Below are 12,450 nucleotides of genomic sequence, written 5' to 3'. Positions count from 1 at the left end.
AGATAGATTAATGTTGGTTGACTTATTAAGGGGAAAATTAAAAAAAAAAGTTATGTAAAGACAATCACCACTACTTACCAGCAGACCAAAGCCCAGGTAAGTTTCCAAGCAGCAGTTCAGGAAGTATTTCCTCCACTTGCCCAGTTTTATTACTAAGCATGATGTTAGACAGTGCAGAATACCTCTTTGGTCAATTCAGGTCAGCAATCCCATCTTTGTCCCTTCAAGCATCTTGCCCACCCTCCACCCCCGCTTACTGCATAAACAGAGCAGAGTGAAAAACAAGAGGCTTCAGTGCACTGCAGGCATTGCTTAGCAAACACACACAGGATATCAGCACTCAACACAAATCCAAACCCCAGTGTACCTGGAAGCACTTCAAAGAAAATTAACTCCATCCCTACCAGCCCCAGTACATTTAGTGAGCTGCACACAACTGAGAACAACTGCAACTACACAATTAGTACTCCTGATGAACAGGAATTTCTATTCTACATGTTAAACAGAAGGTAGAAAATAACCACGTACTGTCTAAACATGTGAGATCTATATCTTTAATATATTGCAACTTCATTGGCAGTATAGTTTTAAACATCTTCCTAACTTAAGTTTATTTCCTAGCTTGTCTGTGCTTCCAGCAGAAACTGGCCTTAATGAACGAAGCCTGTCTTAGCTGATCCCATTAGGCACACACACCATCTAAAGTTTCAAATTGTTTATTGTCATTACTTCTGAATCCTTAAGAACTTGGTTAAGGCGAGAGATAAGCATATTAGTTACAATTTGTATAACAAGTAATAAAAAGATTTGATTATCTGTACACTACGTTTCATTATACTTAGCAAGGGATGCCTTCAGCTATATTCAGCCTAGCTGGCATTCTTGTGTAAACAGTATTTACTACAACAAAAAATAAGCTACTACTAGCCATACTTCTAATATGCTATCTCAAATCTACTCTTGCAAACAGAAAGCAGTAAAAATACTTTTTTTTTTCCTTTAAATGTACAAAGCACAGCATTGCCCTACTTAACAACACTTACTTTGCAAGTTACATCTGGTTCCTTCAGTTGCATGGCTTATAATAGTAGTAAACTAAGGAAGAGACCTATGAAAAGAAGTCCTAACATAATTGGAATTTCACATTTGTCAAGCATATAGGGCTACAAGTTTTACAGTTTGCGAATAAACGAGATATGTTGAACTGCAACATTCCCAGCCATGACAGATGCAAGTGCTTGACACAGCATAACTTCTCCTGGCCTCCAGAAAGGCTCATGTGCAGAAGAAAGGAATCACTGAGTATAATAGGCCAAGTTGAGCAGAATTCTCATTATACATGTACACACACATGCATGAGGGAAGCTTAGACTTCAGGAACAGAGTGATCCATGAGGCTTTTCATGATGCTTGTTGCCATCCTAAAGAAAAGGAGAAGGTGCTCAGTTGTGCAAGACAGATGCGGAAGTCTAGAAGAATGACTGTTGTATCTTTGTCATTGCTATCTCTTTAATTAAAAATACTGGCCTCTCACACCACTAGAAACAGTATTTTAGTCTTAAGGCAACAAAGACTTGTACTTCAAAACACTTAGTCAAACAGTGCCTAGAGGAGGGTTTTGGAAGTAAAGAAAAATCGAAGGAGCACCACTGCCATAAGAACAGCTTGAAAACAGAACCAAAACACCCCAGTCTGATGCAAGTCATTGGATGATGCACGTTTTCAGATTTCCCCATCTTAACCAGTCTTTCTGTCTAGCTTGTTCTCATGGCAAGCCCAAGTTAAATTTTATTTAGCCTGCGAAAGCTAGTAGTTGTCAGCTTGAGTATAATTAACACTGGCACCTACCTCTTTATTATATACTCGTAAATACTTGAAGGCATGATGGTAATTGTCACTACATTTCCAGCTGTTGCCAAGATGTCTGCAATCTGAGGGTCCTGTTATTGAACAAGAGATCATATGAGCAACATCACTCAAGATGACTAATGAAGTAGAGTTCAGGAGCTCCATCTAGGCATATTCAGAGATGCACGGCTCCTTACTTCAGGGTTTTAACCTCCAGGGCTAATCACTAACCCACAGTGCCAATCAGTAAGCATCTGTGGAGTTACTCTTTACAGAAATTGCCTGGAGAAGGGATATAGGCATCCTACTACAACTTGATACAGGTCGACAGAATATTCCTTACGTTTTGCCACTAGAGATTAAAAACAGAAGGCCAAGTGTAACAGGTAAACGCAGAGAGGATGGAGTTTCCCCATTAATAGATAGTAAGCAGCAAAGACACTTTAAAACAAGTGTTTCCCATCATGTTATGGAGCAAGTTACCATCATGTTTTTATAAACATTCAAGAATACATCATCTTCCCCTCTGCAAAATACAGTTACTGCACAGCAAAATGTGCCCCCTACATCACCATGCAGTACTTATCTTACCTTCAATCCAATTACATTCTGGCCATTAATTTCACAGATGTTGTGCTCGGTAAGAAGTCCATTTCTTGCAGCAGAGCTATCTTTCACTATTGAGGTTATTTTTCCATTCTTGAATATGAAACCAACATGCCCTGTGCTGTCCTTATGCATAGTAATAATACGCTCAAAAGGCCTGTAGGGAATAAAGGAATTGTAAAATGCAAAATTTTCAGTTTGCTAAACCACAAGAACAACTACACACTATTTCAGTTCCTGCAACTCACCAGAAGTTCATGTAACAGAAATCTGGCTCCTTAGAATACAATGAAAAGCAATAGGTTTTAGCTTCATTTTGTGAATAGTTGCTATTTTAATCTCTACTTTCCACAGCAAAGTCACATTCCACACCTGATATGTTTTCCCTTTTCTATAGATATTCCCCTTCTAAGTTAAAATAAACCACACACACCAAAACAACCAACCACACAAACAGCCATTCAAGCATACAAGCATTACCAGGCAGCTGACATACTGTAGACCACTGTAATCCAGGTGTAGGGTAGGAAGTCGGGCACAGAAGCATTATGGAACAGGAAAATATACTATGATTGTATTTTAGTTTAACACAATAGAAGTCTTACGCTGCCATTGAGGTCAACCTTCATTCTTAAAAACGTAACACTGAGAAACTTCTGAAGGCCTACTTAGTATCATTTGCAGTGTGACATCTTCTCAATATATATATATATTGATATTATATATATATTATATCACTACCATTATGACTACGTATCCAATTCCAATTTTAAAACCTGTATTGCTTTACCAAACGTACTTGTAATAAGCATGTCACAAATTCATATGTAAATAATCAAGTTCAGAAGGAAACTATGATGCTAAGTAAAAATGCAAATGAAAGTTTTAAACACATGAATATAATGAATATTTCAACACTACCTACTATTGCTTCTTCAACTGGTATAAGCACAAGTCAAGCTATGTCAAAGTAGTAGAGAAATTGTGAATTCAGAATTTAAACTTGTGCTAGCACTCATCAGTTTACCTTAAAGACATCAGGCCTCATCACACCAAGATGAGGGGTGCAATGGAAGTTTGCAAGTTAGTTGCTATTATGATCTGTACTATTTGCCATAAGAAGGAACACTTCTAGAGATCTATATGAAGAAAGCAGAACCTGTCTGTCTGTGTACTATGCCTGCAATGCTTCTCAAGCGAGGAGAAACCCAAATCTCACAGAATTAGAAATGGTTGTCACCCATCTTGGAGTACTTGCAGTTAGCCTTACCTGTCCCGAATGATCATTGTAATCCTCTCCCCAGAAGCCTGTTTCAGAACTTTGTGTGCTTTATCAGAACTCCATCCTGCACAGTTTTCACCATTGATCTGCAGAACTTGGTCTCCAAACCGCAGGCCAGCTAGAGACGCTGGAGAGTTTGCTTGTACTAACTGGACAAATATTCCCTGCAAAAGAAAGGGGCAGGGTGGAAGCAAAAAAAAAAAGTCTGAGAAACTCCTTATACAGACTAGTACTAAATTTGCCTATCTTCCTGCATATTTGACTAAGAATTCCTACACGAGACAGTATGTGTAGCTTGAGAAATGGTGGCTCAGCAGTGCTATGATCTCCACATAGTTTTCCCTCTTACTCAACCTCATTAGTTTTCAGCTTTCTACCAATTATGAATTGCTAGACTGTTACAAAAGGTAAAAACAACAAAGAAGCATTAGAACAACAAACTTAATACCACTAATTCCTTATCAAAGTACCCAAAACATAGGTAGAGCAGGTCAGTATAGAAGGTAGATAATGCCTCTTGGAGCGACAGAGCAGGCAGTAGAAAGAAATCACAGTACTCTCTAGGAAAACTCTAGCATTTCTGGGTTAGGAGAAATGCAGAATCAATTTAACCCTACTTGAAGCCCCAAATACAATGTTTGTATAATTTGAATGTACAAAAAAAACCACACACAATCTGGACAAAAGAAAAAAACTGACATCAACAGAATAGTACTGCTTTCCACACTGAGAATTGAGCAATACCAAAGGAGGGAAACTTCAGAGCAGACTTAAGAATCCCTTGTCTTCTAGTAGTATACTCATGTTAAGGGAAACTAGAAACGACCTACTCTGAAATCATTCCACTCTGAAATCATTCCTGGCATACAAGTAAAATGACACACTTGCTATCAGTTAATAATTAACTCAGTTAATAAACATCTCTAAAAATCTATTAGAAGAATCTATATTTAAGCCACACGCATTACTCCACCTACTGCTGAACTTAAGTACCTCCCAGAGTTTCTATAAAGGTAAGTCTTGAACTGCTAAGTACCCAACCTCTACTCTCCAAAGTGAAAAAGAAAATCACAGATATTCTTCAGGTGTCGTAAAACATGAAAGTATATTGCTGCTATGAATTAGACCCTAGTCCATGCTCTAGTTTGAGCTAATGGAGGACTTTCAAATGCTGATAGCAGATAACCAAGCGTTATGCACAAGACTACTTTCTGACCACACACACACACACACACTGGTTTAACTACCAATTTAATCCAACAGTAGGATTTCTCCTGGCAAAAGTGAACTGCTATACTTACATTGTCAACAGACTTAAGGCGAAGTCCAATTTTTCCATCTTGATCTTTACACAAAATTGTTTCACGGATGCCTTGCTTGATTTCTGCTCTGCGAATTCCAATATCATTTCCAGTCACTGGAGCTACCATATAATTAGCAGGAGGTCGTGTTACCAGTTGCTGATTAAAACAAAATAGCCAGACAACTTAGTTTATGTCAAGTGATTAAAAATAATTAAATCACAACACCAGCTCTCTTCCTCCCTCCAAAATGGAAACAGTTTAAAATGGAAATAGCTTAGTTTAAAAGTGGAGGAAAAAATGACTTTTTCCTCAAAAAGTAGTATTAATCAGTTAATTGTGGTACTTAACACAAATAATAGTCTACTACCTAGAATGCTAGGTAAACATTTAGTCTTTATACTTGTGGTTTCTGAAACTTCATTGACTGGTACCTACACCTTGTGGCTGAGCAACCGGCAAGTTTCTCTGCACCTCCTCTTCATTGAGACTCAGACCCATGTACTGAGAAAGTTCTGGATATAATCTGGGGTACAAGCCTATGTGAGGAGAAACATGAAATTAATATACTTGTCCATTAAACAGAACAGCATATTATTCGTATGTCCGTTAACTGATATCTTGTGATATCTTAACATATTTTATTTGAGAATGGAAGACAGAAGTGAACAGCGTAAGAGATACTCATGGAACCAGCACGCATTTGTCTTGAAAAGTTCTCCCCAGAAAAGCCACACACAGAGTAAAGCTGAATGTTATGTTCTTCATGAGCAAGTTGCTGCCATTCTCTCACAGCTCCAAGTGGAAGCCTTTTTAGTCACGCTGCTTGTACCAACAGAGAAAGAACTACGGCCCCTGACACATCCAGCAGGACAGTCCTCTTCTGAGAGGAGCAGGTGGCAAGGAATGGGGAAAAAAGGAAGTCGCACAGATTTGTCAGATCTTGAGTCAAACTACTCCAGAAGTAAGCTTGATGCTGCTCATGTTCCACAGATGACTGAACGGTGCCATCTGACAAGCAGCAGTTACAAGGACTCTTACAAATCTACCTGCCCTTTAGACAAGAGTGGTGATAGAAAAGGCTTCTGGGAGGACAAAATGCTACAAGGGGCAACTACGAAAGCAAGCAGACTCACTGATACGCATCAATTAGGTTTCTAGTGCTCATTTATAGGTACACATACAACTACTTTAAGAACCCACGTTTGACCAGAAACTGACAGCTACCTTTCCTGTGAAAGAACTCAAAGGCCATTAGAAGATATTCTTACCTAACCAAGATACTTTTGACAACTTAAAGTATTTAGAGACAAATTCACAATCTGTTTCACACAAGAAAAAACACAATTATATCAAAATTGGTTTAGTGATACCAATCAGCAAGTCTTTAATGACTGTTTCTTCTGTGGCTGCCTTCTGCTGGCATTTCAAGCCCTTAGGAACGAAAGCTGTACATGATTTTGGCAACACCTCATTTTTGTCTTTTGTTCTTCATCAAAAGATAACGCTGCAGAATGCATCTTGTTGGCTATATTACATTCCAATTCAAAGTAAGAGAGTACTCCAAACAGCACAAAACATCCAGCATCTCTCGATGACGATGACATACGTTCTCCTGCCTCCAACGGGACTGAGGGAGTCCCTTTGGGATTGGCATGTCCTAGAAACTGTCAATATGCCCCAACAGAATGGTTATCTAGCAAGCAATTAAACTTTTTTCAGCCATACACAACATTTGAGGAATTTGCAGTCAAGCTGATATCAAAATAAGTCATTCATTTTCTCAGATCTAAGATTGGTCTCTGACAAGCTAAACAAATTCCAGCCTTAAAACCACTTAGGTCACGCCAGCTCCAAGAGCACAACTGGAGAAAAGGTAACAAAGGTGTATCCACCAAGCCTTAATACCTGCACTATCAGCATCCTTGACTGCTGTTCCAGCACTGCAGCTGGTCATGCTAGTTACAGATTTTCAGGCGTATCTGTGCATCTTTGTGGGTGCACATCAGCATGGAATAAAAAGGAGAAATGAGACAGACAGCTTTGGGTCCACTGCATTTTCCAACATACATTTTCATCCCAAAAGCTGTAGAAAGTATAACATTTACATTCCATTTTCCTGGGCACATCTCTATTAACAGATCCACACTTGCTCATTTCCAAGCAAGTTGATATGCTCCAGAGGGAAGATGTTCAGATTCGTGCTGCTGTCTGAAGTTTACAAACACACACAGTAAGTAAGTATATGCAAGTGGCTGAGGTGAGAGTTAAGGAGAGCTCAAATGGTACCAACAACATTAGCACACTATGCAGAGCATGACCTTACCTCCATCATGAGGAACAGGAGCAGAAGCTTCAGACAAGATTGCTGGATTAGCTGGATTTGAAGAGAAGGCAGTCTGAGCCTAAAAGGAAGGAAACTCTCATACGTTATCATGGATCTTTCTTGTGTAAGAGATGTTCCTTACACAGCCAGTGGATCAAGTATTTTCTTTTCCTATATGCTAATTGCCATTCAACTTCAAGCACTGAAGGCAATCATATTCTTTGAAGTATTTAATACAATATGCAGCAGTGTTATCATACTACTTCAACAAGAACTCGAACCTTCCTGAGAGAAGGAGCTACTCTAATAACACAGGAAGGCTTCACCATCAGCTTCAGTTCCAGTTTTGTCATTAGGCAAGTTAAAAAGCCTGTGATCTTCAAAAGACGCATAAGCTTGACTGCTAAAGCTTAAAACTTAAAGTTTAAAAGCACATCCAGTACTATATGAAAGTACAGTAGTTGGTTTTTTTCCAGGTAGATACCAGCAGTTCTACCTTTTCACCAGTTAGAAGTATTATTCATGGGTTCTGCCACAACCATTTGCAGCTTGCAAGTGAAGCTCCATACAATTCAGAGCTACTACTTCCATACCTTCTGAAAGACAAGTATTTACCAAAATTATTTCTCTTACAAGAGTTCCCAAATGCACAACTTTTCATGAATGTGCTAAGCTTAGTTTCCATATTGCTTATTGGCTTACAAATAGGAGAGACTATTTAAAGTAAGCCAATTCCCTTTCTTCTCAGTTATCTGAGCTGCTTCTCTTTTAGCCTTGAGCATCCACAAAGAGTCAAAAACATTACCTTACAGAGACGTATTATTAGGCAGAACAGAAACAGCCACCTTAACATTGCTACTGATGTTAAAAGTTAAAGGTGTGGTTAAGTTTTAGAATAGTGAAATACAGTGCCAAACAGGACACATAAATCACCAAATTCAACATGACGACCGAATTACTGAATGTTTTTTTTTTTAAAAAAGGTAAATAATGCTTAAAAATAGAAGATTTCATAGTCCTATTCTCTCCAGGAAGTCACATTTAAGAAGTTTCAGAGCAAAAATGACTCATTATTTACCAATATCAAAAGTACCTAGAAGAAAAGCCTCCAACACAAACACTGTACAGTAAGAACAGGTTTTTGATTTGTTTTGTTTTTTAAGAACCCCACCCTTTCCCTCCCCCCCTCAATCACTTTTCATTTTAATCATACTGATTTGTAGAGGACACGTACTCAGTACAGAGATACCCTACTTCCATTACCTCAGTGGTCACAAAAGTTAAGTAGTAGAGAGTTTTTAGTTATAGTATATAAACACTAGCAGCTATTTCCAAAAGGCTAAAGGAGCATATCATCAGCTCCAGGCAGGATTGGGTTTCATTTTTAAATCAAAGTTCGCTGTCAAATACTGTATCTTCACCTCAGAATATCTCAGGGCACATGGGGTTGAACAAAGAAATACCAACACAGTTCCTACAGCTCCAAAAGATCCTTCGCCCCCACAGAGAAACGCAGGTGAGACTGAGACACTTTACCTTTTCTTTTCCTTTTCAGAGACTGTAAAATACAAAATCTAGTAGTTCTCTCCTCCCTGTCTTAAGTATCAACGGGACCATTATTGTTACCAAAACCACCTTTATGAAAGTCTGCCATACCTGAATAACTTTGTCCACCTTCAGATCTTCCAGGGAAGGATAGAGAGACATGTTGATGCAGCCTCACTGAGTTGTAGAAAGACAAAGAAAGGGTTAGCCATCGGGTATTTGCCTAGCATTATAGCTTAAAACAGAAATGAAAGAGAAAGCAGACAAAGCACTAAATAAGCAAGTTGTGACCTGTAAATCTTAGCACTGCAGATACAAAGCACTGAAGACAAATTTCATTAAGACTAACCATTTAATCTATTATCACTAATAGCCTGTGTATAATAGGCTTTGCTTACACTACTTAGTGCTGTTAAAGTTTAGGTCAAAGCTATGAGAAAGCCTACACAGAGAGCAGCTTCACAGGAAGTATTGCAACAACGATGAGGATTAAGTTGGAAACCTAATTATATTCCACCTTCCAAATAGGACAGTAATTCACATACAACTGAGGAAAACTGTTCAGAAGTTTTCACACTATCTAAAGGCTTTCATCATTTCTAACACTCCTATCAAGAAGTCACTCAAGAGAACTGGCTTCTTGTGTCCATTTGTACCATATTAAATGTAACAAAGAGAAGCAACAGACCACAAACTAGCCAGACAGAGACAGTGGTGGGTTTCGAAATCCACAGACTTCAGCCTGCCTCCCTCATGTGATGAGGAGAAAGCCCTGTGACAACGTAACAGGAAGCAATGAAATAAAAACACTTCACATGATCCTGGAAGGCACGCAGTTCTGCTAGATTTGAGCCACAGAGGCTTTAGAAAATTCCACTCTTGAGAGATCCTTTGCTTAAATTCTCACTGAGGTCAACAGAACTTCGCAAAAGAATAGATAAGACATTTCACCCCAGAATAAGTAAACGTTTTAATTGAGCAAAGGAAAGGACAGAAACAGAAAATGAGAACACGATAAAGCTTTGAAAGTTAAGACGTGGCACAAAAAACATTAATGCAGTTAACAGAGGCACTATGAAAAGCTTCTGGTTGGGAGATTAATTCTCTCATCCAAAGTTAAAGGTCCTAATTTGTGCAAGACTGAAAGCGACCATTACATAAATCCTTGAGCTGCTGCTTTACATGCAGATACTAAGTTGATATAAAATAAAAAAGCTGATGCTTGATGACATGCTGCAGTAACACAATAGATGTCTCTTCACATAAGATTAATGTCATCAACAGCTTTTCTACTTGTTCAGCAGAGCGCCCAACAGCTCAAGTATCATGTCACACTACAATTAACATTTCCAAAGGGAGCCCAAAGTGTGACAAAGATCTAAACTACCCCAACAAAACTGGCCACGCGTTCATCATTATTTGCAACTGATACTTTTTGTCAGGTCATTGAAGCAAACAAAATATAACTGAGATCCAGAAACGTTAAAAATTAAACAGACATTTAACACCAGTTTAAGATTCCATTTTAAGGCAGCACTGACCTGAATGCCATCAATACAAATGCTTTTGCTCAATCAAAACGGATAACAGCAAATGCAAGCCAAAGCAGTCCCTAGCCACCTCGTTCTGCTGGTAAAAGCATAGAATGACTCAGATTGGATGGAAATTAAAGATCATCCAGTTCTATCCCCCTGTGGTGGGCAGGGCTGCCCCCCACCAGGCAAGGTTGTTCAGGGCCCCATCCCACTTGGCCTTGAGTGCCTCCAGGGATGGGGCACCACAGCTTCTCCAGGCAGCTGTGCCAGCACCTCACTACCCTCTGAGAGAAAAATTCTTTCCAAACAACGAACTTAAATATCCTTCTTTCATTTTAGAATTATATCCCCAGTAAAGCTACACAGAGCATCGTATTCACAGCAGCACAAATGACACCCAGGCAGAGCCCATTGTAGCATCTGCTGGGTCTCTGGTTCTGGTGACCGTTTCACGGCATCACGCTTCCAGCTGGGCCAATCACCACCCAGGCCACCTCCCTTCCCAGCTGGAACCTTGCAAACCCAAGGGTGTGTCACAGCTCCCAAAGAGTTGCCCTGCCAGCTTCCTCCTCAAAATCTCACTGGATGCTATTTTTGGTTTTCCAACAAATAACTGGAATAACGGTCACCAACGACTGCATTCTCGTCTCCTTGCATACCAGCTTTGTTGCTCTTACATAAAAAGGAGCATTTTCAATTTCCAAACAGTTCTAACACTTAAATACGCACCTAGCACCTCATTACGCAACATGAGATGCCCCAAAGTACCGTATTTAGTTCAAAACATGACCATTTAGCAGCTAACATCAACTTCAGGGACCACCAGGAAACTCAGGAAGAACCCATCCGGGACTCAGAGCAATAACAAGTCTGAACACAAAGTCAGGACAGCTGCTGGAACAGCTTCAGACAAGAGCTGGGGAGCAGCTACCACACAACGGAGCTGCTCACCTCCTGTCCTCCCTCAGGAACCTACACTGGCAGCAGAACCATTTTCCAGTTGTTTACAGGTTCCTACATCACACGAAGAATGCGTACAGTAACCTGAGGCTTTCATGAAAAGCATAAAAGCAAAAAGGAAAGAAAACTCTGTTTCCAAGTACCCTCAGGCCAGAAGGACCTTCAGCAGGCTGCCTGGCCACGCAGATCCTATTGACCAAGGGCAGTGCTCAACCAACAGGCAGGCAGCACTCGTGACATCCTTGGGCTCCGTGCAGGGAGTCCCATAGGTAGGTGCAGTCTGGTGACGTGCAGGTTTGGCTGGAGAACAGTAGTCAGCCCAACACAGTTGCTGGGTTGAAAACCACAGAACTGAACACAGCCTGAGAACTAGCTGACGTCTGATCTGTGGCTATCACTGCCTCTGGAATTGGCAGCAGACAGTACTAGGAGCTGGAGTGGGCTGAGTAAAGGTAATTTGTGCCTGCGGCTCATGCGGAGATTACAGCAAGCCACAAAACCAGCACTAGAGTAGCAACTTTGCCTTTCAGAACAGCTCAAAAGCTGTGAGGTTAAGTTCCCTCTCCAAACTTAGGACTGACTTCCCGAAGGTCAGGTTGAGACAGCGGAAGAGAGCAGCTGTTTTGCAAGCTGTGACCTCCACTAATTACCCGGTGTTTCCCTCCTGATACCACCTAATTGGCCTCCGAGCGCTGCCCTCCTTACGAGGAAAACTCGGGAAGGTGCTGCCTCCATTTCAGACCTGAGGAAGGGCTCACTTGCCCACAAAGGCACAACACATCCGTTCCACCTCCGGATCCAAACAGAAGGCGGTACGAACGCCCAACCCCCTGGCAGAGGCACAGACAAGGGTGCTGACTGGGAAGGAAGCAAGAGACCCGCAGTCTGAACGGGAAAGAGTAGCACCCCAAAACCCCGAACCCAAGGCAGAGAACGGATGCCAAAGCACACAGCGTTCGTTTCTCCGCTCGGTCACGGCGGCCGGACGAGCCCTCGGGAGGGGCTCCCAGCGGCGGGAACGCCGCAGCCCCACGAAATGGCTGCTCG

The 12,450-nt window shown here is 40.7% G+C and overlaps 1 protein-coding gene across 1 annotated transcript in view; it reads right to left on the bottom strand.

Annotated features, from left to right (window-relative positions):
* Positions 1-700: 700 nt before the first annotated feature.
* SDCBP (syndecan binding protein) overlaps positions 701-12,450 on the bottom strand; it is a 12,100-nt gene continuing 350 nt past the window's right edge. The window contains exons 2-9 of the mRNA XM_010708961.3: positions 9,020-9,085; positions 7,364-7,442; positions 5,476-5,576; positions 5,038-5,196; positions 3,725-3,900; positions 2,440-2,611; positions 1,849-1,940; positions 701-1,421 (exon numbers count right to left, since the gene is read on the bottom strand). Coding sequence (XP_010707263.1) covers positions 1,367-1,421; positions 1,849-1,940; positions 2,440-2,611; positions 3,725-3,900; positions 5,038-5,196; positions 5,476-5,576; positions 7,364-7,442; positions 9,020-9,070 — 885 coding nt within the window. The 5' untranslated portion in view covers positions 9,071-9,085 and the 3' untranslated portion in view covers positions 701-1,366. The remainder of the gene's footprint in view (positions 1,422-1,848; positions 1,941-2,439; positions 2,612-3,724; positions 3,901-5,037; positions 5,197-5,475; positions 5,577-7,363; positions 7,443-9,019; positions 9,086-12,450) is intronic.

This window comes from Meleagris gallopavo, chromosome 3 (assembly GCF_000146605.3).
Source record: "Meleagris gallopavo isolate NT-WF06-2002-E0010 breed Aviagen turkey brand Nicholas breeding stock chromosome 3, Turkey_5.1, whole genome shotgun sequence".
NCBI classification, from domain to species: Eukaryota; Metazoa; Chordata; class Aves; order Galliformes; family Phasianidae; genus Meleagris; species Meleagris gallopavo.
This window is presented reverse-complemented; position numbering and strand designations above follow the sequence as displayed.